At 44.2% G+C, this 16,608-nt stretch overlaps 1 protein-coding gene across 1 annotated transcript in view; it reads right to left on the reverse strand.

The window, feature by feature from the left end:
• Positions 1-15,896, reverse strand: part of GABBR2 (gamma-aminobutyric acid type B receptor subunit 2) — a 249,382-nt gene extending 233,486 nt beyond the window's left edge. The window contains exons 1-2 of the mRNA XM_054727422.1: positions 15,856-15,896; positions 1,364-1,501 (exon numbers count right to left, since the gene is read on the reverse strand). Of these exons, the coding sequence (XP_054583397.1) occupies positions 1,364-1,501; positions 15,856-15,861 (144 nt within the window). The 5' untranslated portion in view covers positions 15,862-15,896. The remainder of the gene's footprint in view (positions 1-1,363; positions 1,502-15,855) is intronic.
• Positions 15,897-16,608: the final 712 nt, after the last annotated feature.

The following is a 16,608-nucleotide window of genomic DNA, read 5'->3' on the forward strand; positions in this document are numbered from 1 at the left end:
ACGCCAGGTTCTTCCCCATCACAGGTGTTCTACATTTGCTATTCTATCCATAAACATGAACGCTCTTCACCCAACCAGTTGTTCCTCCTCATGCTTCAGGTCTCAGCTCAAATGTCACCTCCTCCAAGAAGATTTTTCTGACTGCCCCAAGGCAGTCACTATTTATCTCCTCACCCTATTTATGTCTATCATAGCCCAGTTTCCTTACCATGGTCTTACCTCATGGACCAGATTGCCTAAGTTTAAATCATGGCTCTATTACTATGAGCCATGGGTTTTCTGACAAATTACTTAGCTTTGTGTACTTCAGTTTCCTTATCTATGAAATGGGGATGATAATAGTGCCTACAGCATGGAGCAGTTATAAGGATTAACTGAGTTAATGCATGTAAGTGCTCAGAACAGTGTCTGGTATGTAGTAAGCATGACATATATAGTATTATACAAGTGTTAGCTCTTAGTGTTATTACTTGTTTATTTGCTTACTGCCTGCATCCCTCCTAGAATGTAGGCTCCCAAAGGGTAGAGACAATGTCTGTCCTGTTTGCACTATATCTCCAGTGTCTACCAAAATTCTAGGCACACAGTAAGTTGCCCATTATATTTGTTGGGTGGATGATGGAGTAATGGATGACGGATAGATGAACAGATAGATGGGTGGGTGATGGATGGATGGATGGATAGATGCATGGATGAAGCAAAGAAGTAAAACATGTGCATAGGCAACCACTCATCCCAGATGGTCACATCTTTCTATACTCTTTTCCCTCATACTCCAAATAACAGCTAGCACCGGTGAATGCTGCCTACAACAGACTACACACACTCACTGGTGGAACTTTCGACAGTGCATAACATTTGCCATTTTAAAGAGTAAACAACTTGCCAGTAGCCCCAGGAAAGGCTTACCTGAGGAGAAAGGCAGTCTTAGTAGACAAGAGAACTTCAGTTGGGGGAGGGAAGTTTGGTAAAGGACAATTTGGTTAAGGGGAAAGAGAGAGCAGGGCTCTGAGGTCTGAAGGTCCAGGGTGCATCTGAAAGGTGAGTTGTCTGGAGGGACGGAAGCATGGAATATATGGCAGGGACAGATGACACTGGACAGGCAGATTGGCTGGATGCTGATGGCCCTGAGAATCAGGCTAGGGAGTCACTGAAAGATTTCAAACACACAGAGGTGGCCATGCCAGGATGGGCCAGAAGGTCAGGCCAAGAGGTGGGGCCAGTGGCTATGCAATCACTAGGAAAGGGTGAGCCAGGGCCTAATCCGGGCAACTTAGAAATCATGTTGGGCAAGGAAGCATTCCTGCAAAAGATTGGTGGCCAATCAAGAGAGTCCCCCAAACAAAGGCAGTTTGGACCTTACCTGCACCAGATTCCAGCCTTGGAGGGACTCTGCGATGATGGACGTAACAGATGGACAGACGCCTCCAAACACCATCAAGTGGTTTGGCCCGTATTTTATTGCATCGTAGAAGGCTTTCAATCCTTTCGCATTATCACACTGGGGAGCAACACAGAGAAAGAGAAGCCCAAATTAGAAACTGCTTTCCCCAGGGGAAAGAGCCCAATAGTGGATTCACACAAACAAATCTGCCTCATGGGAAACCTGGGTTTTAGTTCTTTCATCGGTGGGGCCTCTCTTTAAGCCAGCCCTGAGCCTGTGCTATAAGCTGAATGAAGTATGATCTTGGCATCCCCCATCTTAGCTCCCAAATGCCTCCCAAAAGGTCTACCCCTTCTAGGGTCATTTATATTTGGGATAGTTATTACTTAAAAAGCAGACAATAACAAATGTTATTGAGGATATGGAGAAATTAGAACCCGTATGCAGTACTGGTGGGAATGTAAAATGGTGCAGCTGCTGCAGAAAACAGTATGGCAATTCCTCAAAAAGTTAAACAGAATTACTATATGATTCAACACAGCATCTCTAGGTATATATCCCAAAGAATCAAAAGCAAGAACTCCAACAGATATTTGTACACCCATGTTCATAGCAGCATTATTCTCAGTAGCCAAAAGGTAGAAACAACTGAAATGTCCATCAACATACGAGTGGGCAAACAAATTGTAGTATATCCATACAATGGACTATTATTTAGCCTTAAGGAAACTGATATATGTTACAACATATATAAACCTTGAAGACATTACACTAAGTGAAATAAGCCAGATGCCCAAGGACAAATACTGTGTGATTCCACTTATATGAGGTACCCAGAGTAGTCAAATTCAGAAAGACAGAAATTAGAATGGTGGTTGCCAGGGGCTGGAAGGCGGGGGGGTAGTGTTTATTTGGTACAGTTTCAGTTTGGGTGATGGTAACATTCTGGAGATGGATGATGGTGATGGTAGCACAACAATGTGAATGTACTTAATGCCAATGAACTGTATGTACACCTAAAAATGGTTAAGATGGCATATTTTATGTTATGTATATTTTATCACAATATAAAAGGAGAAGCAGAAGAGGAGCAGGAGGAGGAGGGGAGGAGGCAGAGGAGGAGGAAGAGAAGAAAAGAACCCAAAGAGACGAATTTGTTCGGCAAACACTGCCAAGCACGGCTCTGTGCTCAGCCCAGGGCTGGATGCTGAGGAAACGAAGTTGGACACAGCCCCTGCCAAGGAGCTCACATAGGAGAAAGGTAAATTGCCGACTACAGCAGATCCTGGAGATCTACCACAGAAATGAACGAGGATCAATGTCCACGAATTTTAGGAGTCAGTAGGCTGGCTCACTTCCCACCTCCCCCCACCTCCACTTCTCTCATCAAGCCCAGTGGTCATCTCTTCCTTGGACAGAGACTCTGGCTACCCCAGGGCTCAGTTAAGGCCACTCACCACCTGGCAGTCTGAGGGTCCTTGTAAAACATAAATTAGTCCTTCTTACTCTTCAGCTTTCCACGCACCTAAAACCCAAACTCTTATCAGAATATGATTCTCAAAAGGTTACAAACATCATTCTCATGAAGATCAATAGTGGGTACATATCACCCTTTTATTTAACTTGTGGATAAGTGTATCTGCAAGATGACAAAGTGGATTCAAAAGAAAATTTAAAAGACAGGGATTTTTATAGTGAACTAGTGGCCCAGTGCTCGAAATTTGTGCACGGGGGGGATGGGGGGGGGGGGGGGGGGGAGGGGGGGGGTGGGGGGGAGTTTCCCTCAGCCAAGCTTGCACACTCTCCAATCAGGGACCCCAAAGGCATCGGGCCTAAACCGGCAGTCGGACATCTCTCTCGCAATCTGGGACCGCTGGCTCCTAACTGCTCACATGCCTACCTGCCTGATTGCCCCTAACTGCCTCTGCCTGCCTGCCTGATTGCCCCTAACCCCTCTGCCTGCTTGCCTGCCCGATCACCCCTAACTGCCTCTACCTGCCTGCCTGATCGCCCCTAACTGCCCTCCCCTGCTGGCCTGATCTCGCCCCAAACTGCCCTCCTCTGCTGGCCTGATCTTGCCCCCAACTGCCTTAAAACCCCCTCCTCAGCCCCCACCTTAGGTTCTGCCTTAGCAGTTCACCCAGATTAGGTTATGACTGGTCGGTTTCTATGCCAGTCAGCGTCAAAAGCTCTGCCTCCTAGACAGCCATTGGCTCTTCACACTTCACCCAGATTTGGTTCTGATTGGTCAGTTTCTATGCCAGTCAGCGTCAAAAGCTCCGCCTCCTAGGCAGCCATTGGCTCCTTGCACTTTACCCAGATTTGGTTCTGATTGGTCGATTTCTATGCCAGTCAGCATCTCCAGGCCTATCTCCGGGCCTGATCAGAGAGGCGGAGCTGATCAGCAGCCCCTGCAGAGGCCCGGAGAGAAAGCAAGGTGTGCTGCTGTCCAGGCCCAGAGAGAAAGAGAGGGGCAAGGGCTGATCTACAGCTGCCACAGAGGCTATGGATCAGACCCTGCTTCTCTCTCCAGGCCTCTCTCCGGGCCTGACCCACAGCCCCCTCAGCAGTCAGTGCTGGGTCGCTGTGCTCGCAGCTGCAGCAGTCAGTGCTGGGTCGCCACGGCAACCCAGCACTGACTGCAGGACTGACTTCCGGTGTTCGTCGAGCCTTCGGTTGTTACGGTCACTGCCTTTTTATATATATAGATAGATAGAAAAATAACAAATTAGGTACAAAACCGGTTAATGTCCTTCAGGGCAATTTTTCTATGGGGACAGAAAAAAGAAAATTAGAAACCAGCACAGCCCTAGCCCGCTTGCTCAATGGTTAGAGCCCTTGGACCAAACTGTTGGTCTGGTCAAGGTCCAGCACCTCAGTTGAAGGCTTGATCCCCAGCCCAGTCCAGGGTGCAAATGGGAGGCAACCAATCACTGTATCTCTCTCACATCGATGTTTCTCTCTCTTTCTCTCCCCTTCCTCATTCTTGCCCCTCTATTCTCTCTAAAAAAAAACAAAACAAAACAAACACACACACACACACACACACACACACACACACACACACACAAAACCCAGTACATTCTACCAGTTTTGAGAATTATAAGATGTCTGAGCTTTAAATTCCCCCAGTCAGGTGACCCTCAGGCAGGGCTGTTGGAAAATGCCCTGTTAGTCTATCTATACAATAACTACTTTGTATTATTTACAAATTTTGGTATGATATTCCTAACCTTCCTTATCATAATGGGTACAAGAAGCTACAAGATCCAGCCCTACCTCTCACTCTGATGTGATTTCCCTACACTCTTCTCCTTGCTCACCCAGTACAGACTTACCAGCCTCATTTTTGTTTCTTGAAATTGAAAGCAATTTCCTTCTTGCCCCTGGGACTTTGCACTTGCTGTTTTCTCAAGGAATAATATTCACTTGGTTCTCAATATGGCTCACTACTTATCATCATTCTGGTCTCAGCATAGCTATTACCTCCTCAGTGAAGTTGTTACTACTACCCCCCTTCCCCAAGTGGTCCCTACTCCCAGTCACTTAACAGGCCACACTATTTATTGTCTTAATATAGTTCCTAAAATTATCTGAAATCATTTTTTCTATTATTTTGTCTGCCTGTGTATTGGCTGACCTCTCAACTAGAATGCAAGGTCCCCGAGGGCAATGATGTTTATTATTGTTTTCACTGCTGTCTCCCCAGAGCTTGGAAGGGGCCTCAATCAGGACTCAGTAAGAAGCTGTTGAATGCCCGAAGGAGCACGGTGATGTTCTCCCTGTATCTGCTTTCTCTCCTCTCTTTCTACTTCCACGTGTCTCTTCTGATTCTTATCTTCCTCTCCATCCTCTGTCCTCCTCTTTCTTTCTGTTCCCCCTCCCTTTTCTTAAAAATGACCATAACGTGGGACAGAGTGGATTAGTACCTGTTGCTCCTTCCTTGTTTATTTGAGAGACTCAGAGTCACGGTGGGTGCTGAAAGGGATAGAAAAATGAGTCCAACACAACTCCTGGCCTCAGGAAGCTCACTGTCTGGTACAGGTAGTGAGACAGGGGCACAGGTGGCATGCCACATGGCAGACAGTGCTCAGTACTGGAGACAGACAGATCCAGGCTATGGACACCACAGGAGCAACCAGGGAGGGCTCTGGGGGCGGAGCAGTCGAGACTGAGTGATGAGGGCAAAGTGGGCTGGGCTAAGGCTAATGAGGACTCTGAGTGCCAGGCTAGGGAGTTTGGATTGTAACCTATAGAGAGTCAGGAAAAAATTCCATTTTAAAATTTTAATTTAATTTTTAAATTGGCCAGGTTATTTATTTATTTTTTGCCAAGAAGGAAAGAGAGAAAGAAAAAAGAAGAGAAAAATAGGAAGAGAGGGAGGAGAGAGGAAAGATTAAAGATTAAGTTACTGTTTCTTGGGGCCCTCTATTAATTGTCCCTGTTCCTTGATGGAAAACAACACTTCCCACCCTTAGCACAAGCAGACAGAACAGAGCAGTTCATGTTTTAATTATTTCTATCATGATTTACGGAATCATTTCCCATTTTAATACATTCTGATAATGATTTTAGCTTGTTTTCTAATCTGTAGCTAATGACAATGATAATGCAGTACCACAAGATTTACAATCAAAATTGCATTAAAAAATATTAGCAACAATAAATTAATTAATACTTGTTTGCTCAGCAAACATTTCCCCAGTACCTAGTCCGTGCAAGATTCTATATTAATAATGATGTCCTGGCTTCTCACAAATTGACAACTTCTGAAACCTGACAATATTTGACAACTAATATTTGAGCTAGAAGAATCTTTCAATGTTCAAAAATGTTTATCCAACTCAGTTTTCACCAGGCTGGGTATAGAAGGCAGAATTCTGGCCCCCATAAATTTTGCGCCTTGGTCTTACTCTCATGAATGTTGTTACCTGACAAACGGGGCTTTGCAGAGGTGATTAAGGTTACAAATCAGCTGACCTGAAAGTATTACCCAGGTAACTCAATGTAATCCCACAAGCCCTGAAAAGCAGAGATCTTTTCTGGCTGGCAGCAGAGGGGGAAGCCAGACATTCAAAGAATGAAATAAATTTGATGTGCCTTTGTTGGCTTGAAGATAAGGGGGCGGGGCGGGGAGACACATGGCAAAGAAATGGGAACCTCAGTCCTACTATTGCAAGAAACTGAATTCTGCCAAAAAACTGAATGAGTCTGGCCTCCATATAGAACCCAGCTCAGCTAACCTTGATTTTGACCTTGTTCCTGAACAGAGGACCTAGCAAGGTCACACAGTACCTAAACTTCTGGCCAGTGGACTTGAGACAATATACAGTTGTGGTCTAAACCACTAGACTTATGGTAATTTGTTACAGCAGCCATAGACAACTAATACAGCAAAGTAAAATTTAAAAAATAAGAATAACCTCTTATTTCAAGTTAAATGTGTTCCATATAAAGAGCTCTCCTTAATTATAGATGAGATCTTTCATTGTTTGTATGGCATTGAAATGTTTTTCTATTATAAATTATAGATAGTAAGAGGATTTTGTGTTTAATATCCTAATGTGGCAAAATAAAAAGTTTTTCGCCCTATGTAAGTTTCTGTTCCATGACCACCACTCCCCACCCCATTCCTATAGCATTTGCTGCTCTGTGAAATCCAAACGTGTGTGGGCATTGCTAATCTAGCCAGCCCTGCATCCTAACTTTCAGGGGCAGATGCTGAAGACTTGTCCTCAGTGTGAAAGGACTTGTCCACTGTCCTTTCAGGACTAGGGGAAGCATTTCAGGATTCCCAGTTGAGAGCTTTCTCAGTAACCTAGAGAATGCAGCTCAATGGGCAAAAGAGAGGTTAAAGCTAGCAGCACCCTAGAGAGGACCGTTCTCCCCAGGATAACGCTGCAAGCCCAGGCCTCATCCTGACCACTCTTGACCTGAGGCAGGAGAAACAACCTGCTCAGCACCACTGAGTATGCTGGAGAGCAATCTGCTGCGAACAACAAAATAAAAATCACAGGGATGGATCTGTGCCATTGTTGATGCTACCTCTCTCATCCTCAGGCCTACCACTGTATCTTCTTACTTGACATGATTAGTGTCCCACATAGATGGACTTCCCTCACCAAAGCTGAGTCTTTGTGGCTGAACCAGCTTAGGGGTTTTCAAAGTGCTGCCCAGGACCCAGCAGAGATGTTTTAGGGACAGTGAGAGGGCCCCTGGGCTCCTCACCTTCACTTCAGCCAGCAGCTCGCCTTCTATCTATTCTTTATGCAGCATCATGCTTACACAGAATGCTTTATTTGAAAACAGGATTTCATTGCTAGCAAAAAATGAAAACCACAGAGGAGATGACCCCAAAGGTTCTTGTTTGTGTATGATGTTTGACTTCGGCCTCAAGAAGGGCAGGTGAGGATCCTGTAGACGAGTGTGGTTGGGCCAGCCGCTTGAGCACACACATGACAGGCTACCATTCACTGAAAGTTAATCCGCACATCAGTTTGCCAGATGGTCAATTCACCAAATCACTTGGGAATTTCTCTAAGCTGGAGTTTCCCCAGGGATTCCTTGCAGACACTTCACATGGCCATTTCACAAGGATTTGTCCTTTTGGCTCAGGTGAAAGTCAATCTCCCCTCTATTTCATGTTTCAGTCCTTCCTAAATGCTGCACTTGGAGATGTCCCCTAATGCCTGTTTATTCTCATCCTCTTCTTATGGACCAATCCCTGCCTGAGCCGGGGAAATGGCGAAGCATTTCTAACTCCCACTTAAGGTGTCTGTCAGACAGCTCTTAGTGAGCTCACTGGGCAAAACCATCATTCTGAGAAATTATTTATGGCAAGTTGCCTTGGAGCAATTTGGCTTTTGATAAATTGCTCTCAGAGCCCCTATAAAAGGGGGTTCTCGTGTCCTGGAAGAAATCTATGGGCTTTATCGTGTTCTCAGAATGCCTCTAGAGTCTAGAGGGTATTCTGACAGGTGGCACGGCCACAATCGATCAGCAGACGGGGAGGTAATTCCACCACAGTTCATATTCTCATGCAATAGTTCAAAGTTTAATGCCACTTGGACATGGGCTCTGGCACACAGTAGGCCCTCAGTAACTGCTGCTTTCCCTCCTTCCCTTCTTCTTGCCAGTATTTTTCCTCTCTGCCTTTCATTGACTCCACAGCTATAATAGCTCATGGTTACTACCTCCAAACTCCTTTCCACTGCCTCATTTCCAGTGATTTCTCCTCCCCTAGAAGGACGGACTTGTCACAGAGAAATCACACTTGGCACATACAGGCTCTTAAAATTCAGCACCTATCAATGGGAATAGATCTAAAAGCCATAAAAATCAATTCTTAAATGAAAAATTGGGACCCTAGAATAAAATCCATTTTCATTTAAATCTAATTTCTAAAGATTATAATACTTTTTTTACTTAAAAATTTCAAAGAAAATGTTGCTAAGAGTTAAGATGTAAAAATGCCAAGAAAATGTCAGAGTTAATAACAACCAATTTGAAAGTGGGCATTACTCCATGCAGAATTTCAGAACTGACGGAGAATTTGAAAGCCAATGTGTTCAACCTGCCCCTGATACGAGGTCCCCTCTGTGCACTGCACTCCAGGAGCAGTCAGCATTTGCTTACATCCCTCGGGTGGCAGGGGTCTCACTCCCTCACCAATTCGTCCTTGGCCGGCTCAGCTTCTTAGAGAGTTCCTGTGTTGGTCTTGAAGTCACTCTTCCTTTTGTATTCGCTGCTTAATTCTGAGCAGAGAGGTCAGCAAACTTTTCTCCTCAAGGGCCTGACAGTAAATATTTAGGCTTTGTGGGCCTTGCAACTTCTCAACCCTCTGTAGCACAAAGGCAGCCACTGACAATACATAAATGAATGAGTGTGGCTGCATTCCAATAAAATTTTATCTACAAAAACAGGCAGCCGTGAGATTTGGGCCACGGGCCATAGTGTACCCATGCCTATTCTAGAACCTCACAGAACACTTACCATCCTTAATTCCCATGAGAGCCCTTCAGATACCTAAACTCAGCCAGCCTGTCTCCAAGAGATGTCTTGTTTGCCAGATGATCAATTCACCCAGCTAAGGGGAACTCTTCCTTCCAATCATCGCCATAAAATATGGCTTCACACCTTCTCATCTGTGGGCTACTCTCTGGAAAGACTCCAAGGACAGATATTTCTAGGACATACCCCAATCTGTCTGGCACAGAAAAGGAACACTAACTAACATGTGCTGTGCACTCACTGTGTGTTAGTCATGGTATACCGAATTCACATAAATTATCCTATTCTTGCCTCACAAAATTATCACAGGGTAGGCTCTATTATTATTTCCATTTTAGAGATAAGGAAACTGAGGCTCAGAGATGTTAAAGAACTTGCTCAAGGTCAAATAGATGTAAGGACTCAATCCTGGGCAGTGTCACTTCAGAGTATTGTTTCATTTTAAATAAGAACTTGTTATGAAATATTTCCCTCATAGAAAAGAATCTACCATATACATAAAACATATATAAGGTATAAAAAGTTGTAATATGTACATACAGGATACCCAACAACCATCTTATGTTGCAGCCCGTGTATGCCCACCCTGCACATACCACTCCTTCACCCAGAGGGGACCCCCAGTCTGTTGCTTTTCTTTATTGCTTTATTATTATGTGCATGTTTCCTAAACACTATCTCATTTAATTGTATTTGTTTTTAAGTGTATTTATAAGTGCACTCATGCTTCATGCTGTACGTTTTGTCTGAAACTTGCCTTATGTTATGTTTGTGAGATGTTTGTTGCTGAATATAGCCGTAGTTCATTCATTTTCATACCTCTGTAGTATTCCATCACATAAATATGCCACAGTTTTGTTGTTCATTCCCCTGTGGAAGGACACGTGGGTAGCTCCCTGTGTTTGGTTGCTGTTGTAAGCCAGATAGCTGGACATTTCTATACGTGTCTCCCAGCACATGTGCAGAGCTTCTCTAGGGTATAAGCCTCGAAATGGAATCACTGAATCACCGAGTTTCCCACATTTTCTCAAAGTGGTTTTAGCCATTTAAATTTCCACCAGCAGTGTCTGAGCAATCCCATTACTCCACATCCTTATGATTTTAATTTTTGCCAATCTTGTGGGTATTCGATATGTCATTTCAATTTGTATGTTTCCGATTATTAAGGAGATTGAGCCATCTGTTCACATGTTTATAAGCCATTTGTGTTTACCCTTTTGGACTGGTGACTTTGCCCATTTTTCTGTTGGGCTGTTTGTCTTTTCCCTGTTGATTTGTTTGGAGTACACCTAGCCACAATGCTAAACTGAATGAAATGATCACCTCCTGCATTCTGAGCATAGAATTCTATTAATGTGGCCTCAGACTGAGGTCCTTCTACACGACGACAACTTTATACAGAGCTTACTGTCAGTAAACACTGCTAAACAGCACACAAAATCTTGCTAACAAAACACCTATGAACCTTTCTTGGGAATTAAATTAAAAAAAGAAGAAACTACTTGGTGATAAAATTCAGCCAACCAAAAGATGAATCAAAATGCAGACCTTAGGAATGGAGGGCTTGTGATAAAAAGGAGTGATTGTGAGCACTGGACCCATTTAATATGAAACAACCGGCAATATGAAGATAATGTAACATAAAATTCAGGAGGCAGAGGAGGGGAAAGGAGTTGTAAAATTGCTAATTTCCTCTTCTTCCACAGAAGGACTTTAATCGATACCATCTAAAATTGAAAACTGGAGTTTAAAAGCCAGGACTCTAACCTCACTGCTTTTCATAATCTTTTACTACCCTTAGATATTTTAGAAACAAATATTTTCTGCAGTGAAGGCAAAATTGCTTAATGTTGAGCCATTCCTTCTGCTTTACTTTTCTTTATTTTCTCCTGTTACATTCAAATAAATAAGATATAACATCAATTTTAGTTAGCATATAGTAATAATCTCATAAAATTATTTCTGCCCATCTCTCAACTTACATGCATGGAAAGATATCTGGAATGAGTCATCTTATGTTAGAGATAGTGAAATTTTAAGTGATTTTTTTTCACTCTATTCTTTGTACCTATTTATTTTACTTGATTTTTTAAAATATGTTTTATTTATTTTAGCGAAAGAGAGAAGAAGGGAGAGGGAGAGAGAGAAAAACATATTCCTTTTATAAAGACAGAAAGTAATTTTTAAACTGGTGGGCTTTTCTCAACCATTTATCTCCCTCTTTCTGTTCTTCTGTGCTTAACTTTCTGAACTAAATAACAGGACCTTACATTTGTTATTGCTTAATCATTTAAAAAATTACCCCAGTACATTGGCCAACTGGGTTAAACACACACTATACTATTCCTCCATAGAAATTAATTCATACAAACACATTCTGGGCATCTACCAGGTGCTAGGAGAAACAAGTCCCTGTGACATATGCAAATTCCTTGAACAACGTAGATACTCAAGAAATGTTTACCGACCAATTAAATTTGGAAATAAGAATAATAATAACATACTAATCCCTTAGATAGCATTTATTTGTGCCATCTATATATAATTTTATATATACACTCAATCCTCACAACAACCCTATTATCTGTATTTTAATAGATAAAGAAACTGAGGGTTAGAGAGGTAAGTAGTTTGAGTCAAGGGCACAATTGGGATTCAGACTCAGAAAATCGGGCTCCAGGATCCCTACTCCATGATATCTGTGCTGTATTCTTCCCCCTGGGCCCACAGAGAAGCTATACTCCCAGCCTCCCTTGCAATTAGATGTGACCACTGAGTTCTGAGCAATGGAATATGAGCAGAGGTGATGTGCACTATGGGCCGCACTGGCTTATAAAACCATCCGCGGGCGCCCAGTGCTCTTTCCCCTCCACTGTGTGAGTGGGGAGGACTCCCAGGACCTAGAAGCCATGGAGCTCCAACAACCTCGAATCCCTGCGGCATTTATGGAGCAGAGCCACCACTTCGAGAGAAACTGTCACAAGGAGGGCAGCCTCACAAGATGGCTTCGGGACATGCCTCACTCTTCCCCACCCTGACTGAGTGTTGGGTGGCACAGGTGCTCACCACTTCTGGCCAGTACAAGACTCCGCCATGGCAATCTGTGAGCCCTTTTAGTCTGGCTCAGACTTCCTCAGAGCTGTACCACCTGGGTCTCTTGCTACCCAGGCGTCCAGCCTTCCCCTCTCCTTTCACAGGAGTCAGACCCACCCCACAGTTTGAAGACTTGCTCTGCCTTTCTCTCCCCCTTTTCCTTCACAGGCTTTCCTCTCAGATGCCCTCTGACTCTGTCCGGGCATCTGCTTCCCAGAGGACCCAACCAGCAACCCCTCTCCCCCGATCTGCACTCGAGTACGACATGAGCAAAGAAAAACCCTAAATGTATTAAACCGCTGGAATATAAGGGTGCTGTTTGTTACTGCAATTAGACTGCATCAAGTAAACATTCTTAATCACCTGTTGTGAAATTTTTGAAATATAAAAAATCTAAACACCTGGGAAACTATTAGAGAAAAGTAAAGTGAGTCAAAAAAGGTTATGGGAAAAATATGCTGTATATGTAAAAATTTCCCCTATCATTCAAGGCACTGATGTTAAACCAGAATTTAAGGGACACAACCAGATATACTCATATTGGCTGTACTGGGCTGTTTTAGTCTCCTCTGTCCCCCGTGCTCAGCAAAGGGCTTGGCTCCAGACAGGTGTTTAATACATACTGGCTGGACGAATTACTGCTGCCTGGGGATACCACCCCTGCTGGTGGATATAGCCTGAAATAAAAGTAGTCATATCTGTATCTTGGTCTCAAGGAGCTTATTAACTCCAGCCATCTTGAGTTTTTTACACCCTTTCCCCGGGGTGATGGACAGACCATCTGCTTCTAAAAGTCTCCAGAGAGCCAGACTGTCCATCCTGGATACTGAGAAAAGCTGGCATTTCTATATTCTCCCTGAGCAGTCACTCTGAATTCTTGGCTGGCTGCAGACTGTTATTTGAGGATGATGGAGCCATACCACACATCTCTTCTCTGCACCGGTAAAGCCAATTACCCAATTTACAAAATGTTTTTTAGAGACTGGTACATACAAACTGCGTTTCCTAATTAACTGTCAGTAAGTACCCCAGCAAATGCAGGTGTGACATTTTTAAAAGTCAGGGTCACAAATGCAAAGCGTATGCATGCTGCCTGTGGTTGTGGTGGTGGGGAAGGGTGCTCCTTTCTGCAGGTTTGCACAAATGTTATAAGTTGTCAGCCCTTTCCCTGGGGATGGGGCCCTGGGTCACCTGCTGAGGAGGGCCGGCACTGCAGCTGTGTGCCATGGAGCCATCTCTACTCCTTTCTGGGGCAGTTGAACCAGCAATTAAATGGAACTCACTGGCCAGATTTGGCCCCATCCAAGTACCAGGGACCCAAGGTGCAACCTGGCCAGCAGGAGAGGGGAATTAGGTGTCAGGGAACCTACAAATGACTGCCACAGTTGATCTCTCAGGTCCCTTCCTGCCCTAACAGTCTGGTTTGGTTTATGTTCTAGGCCAGATTTTAGTTGAATTTATACACACCAGCTATGTTTCTTTAGCTCTGACCTATGTGTCAGGCACTATGGTAGATTTTTACATGCATTATCTCATTTACTAGTCATAACATACTATTCAATATTCACAATGATCCTATGAGATGGACACTATTACTATTCCGCATTTAAGAGAGGAGGAAGTACAAGTTCAGGGAGCTTAACTGACAAGCTCAAGATCACACAACTATTAAGACAAGAAGCCAGTACTCAAACCCAGGCCATCGAATTCCAAACCTTAACTCTGTCTCTTACGATCCAAGCTGTCTAGCATTGGGTAGAATGCCTTGTAAAGCAATGGGCTGCCTGACACTGGGATATTTGGGCAAAAACCTGCAGGATGATGCTGTAGAAAGGATTATTTCACTGAATAAAGGAATGGATTCTAATCCTGAAATTCTATGAGGAGGCAAAGAGACAGGAAAAGTGGGGTTAAGTCTTGGGAATAGCAGTGGTTCTCTGGGAAGGAGCACTCAATGGGTGAATGGGAGAAATGAGAGGTGGGGTTGGAAAGGGAGGTTGGGGCAATCTTTGGAGGGCACTGGGCACCAGTATAAGGGCTTGCACCTTATTCTGGGGTCCCAGGGAATTTTTGTTTTGGTGTGGTTGTTTTTTAACCATTTTAATCGTGTATAATTTAGTGGCATTAAGTGCACTCATAATGTTGTGTAACCATCACCACTATTTCCAGAACCTATCATCATCCCAAACAGAAAAACCCTATACACCTATAAGCCCTGGTGAATTTTTAAAGGGGCTTAAATTTAAATCTGATAATGGCATCATCAGAGCTGAGATAGTGATGACACCATCAGATTGAGATGGGCAAAACTGGCCACCACTTAAAGGATGTTATTAAAGGAAAGAGGGGCTGGGCAAGGGGATGGGTGATGAGACCAGTGCAGAGGGTCCAGGCAGGAGACAGAAGGAGCCAAAGACAGGGCAGCAAGATGGGCAGAGGGAATGCTTAGATTCGGAACAAGAGGAAGGGAAACTGCAGAGGGAGAGGGGAGTCCTACCTTCTTCTAGGCGTCCTGTGCGTCCTGGGCTACCAGGAACGGAGGTAGAGAAGCCAAGAGGGGCCTCAGGGCCCTGGGGACACTGCCAAGAGGTGCTGGCTGGCTGTACACTCCACTGACTTACCCTGGGGAGTCACATCCCTGAACCTGACAGTCCTTCCTGGGACATGGGTGAGAGCTGTTCCCTTGGCTGCAGTCCTAACCTGCCTTCCCAGGTCTACACACCCAGGTCCCAATTCTTGCTTGTGCCCCATCCCTGAGCTGTGGCTGAGATCCTGTTAGGTGGTCCCCAAGCCTATTGGGGCACTTCCCATCCAGACCGCAGTGCCTAGGGCTGCCCCTGAACTCTGAAGGATGTGAAGCTTCCCCCTGCCTGTAAAATGGGGCAGAGGCCTTTCAGCTTGAAGCCTAGACCAGAAAACAGATACCACCGAGTGCCAGGAGGGGAGCAGGAGGCTCCAAAGGAAGGAATTCTTTTGAGGACCCTGGGAGGAAGTGCTGGTTGGGGGTGGGGGAGGCTCCTGTGGATATCCTGAGGTCAGTCTGGGACCAGTGCATTTGGGGGTATGATGCATTCCAGGGAAACCCCTCTGTAGAACCATGAGGCTTTGGAAAGCCAGGGGGAGATGCCAACCCTCAGAGGACAGCCCATCCCAATCCTGGTAGGGGACTCACACCTCTGCACCTCCCTTCTTTGTAAAATGGGGAAGCAACGCTGAGAAGGCCTAATTAACCAGAGGGACCCCTGCTCAGGCCCAGGGTAAAAGTAAAGTGCCTATGGCCTCTACACCACCCCCTCCCCAGGATTCTGCTCCATAAACATGTCACAGCCTCCTAGGCCCTTTCTCAGGTGGAGGGCAAGAAAAATTACCTTCATAAATCCTGCAAACAGAATAGGAGGATTTTTCAGGGTTTATTCATTTTCATGCAGAAAAAAATTATGATTATTTTTTCCTTGAGTATCCACCTTAGTGTGGAATTATTACTTTGTTTTCTTTTTAGGTTTAACAGATCCTTCCTGAGCCTTGAAAAATTATTTGAATGTAACTTTCTCTCAAACTAAAAAAAAAAAAAAAGAAAGTAGGAAGTGAAATAAGGCAGACAAAGAAAAGGACAAATATTGCATTATTCACTTAAATGAGGTACCTAGAGTACTCGAATTCATAGAGGCAGAAAGTAGAATAATGGTTTCCAGGGGCCGGGGGCGTAGCATTTTTAATGGTCACAGAGTTTCCATTTAGGAAGGTAAAAACTTCTTGAGATGGATGGGTGGTAGTGGTTTCACAACAATGTGACTGTATTAAATGCTACTGAACTGTACACTTAAAAATGGCTAAAATGGTCAATTTGATGTTAGATATATTTTATGACAATTTGAAAACGCAACAACAAGCAGGAAGATAATATCTTCCCCAGGACAGGTCTGATGGCCTCTCTGGGCCTCAGTTTCCTAATCTGTAGAATAGGAGAGAAGTCCATCTTCCCTACACTCTGAGCCGTGGTATAGAGAGAACCCGTACCTTTGTTTTCTGCCAGGCCAGTGAAGAGTTTTTGACACTTTATATAAAGAAACTAAAGAGAAATCAAAATGGAACTAGATAATGAATACACAGAAGCACAAACT

The sequence above is a fragment of the Eptesicus fuscus genome, chromosome 15 (assembly GCF_027574615.1).
Source record: "Eptesicus fuscus isolate TK198812 chromosome 15, DD_ASM_mEF_20220401, whole genome shotgun sequence".
Lineage (NCBI taxonomy): Eukaryota > Metazoa > Chordata > Mammalia > Chiroptera > Vespertilionidae > Eptesicus > Eptesicus fuscus.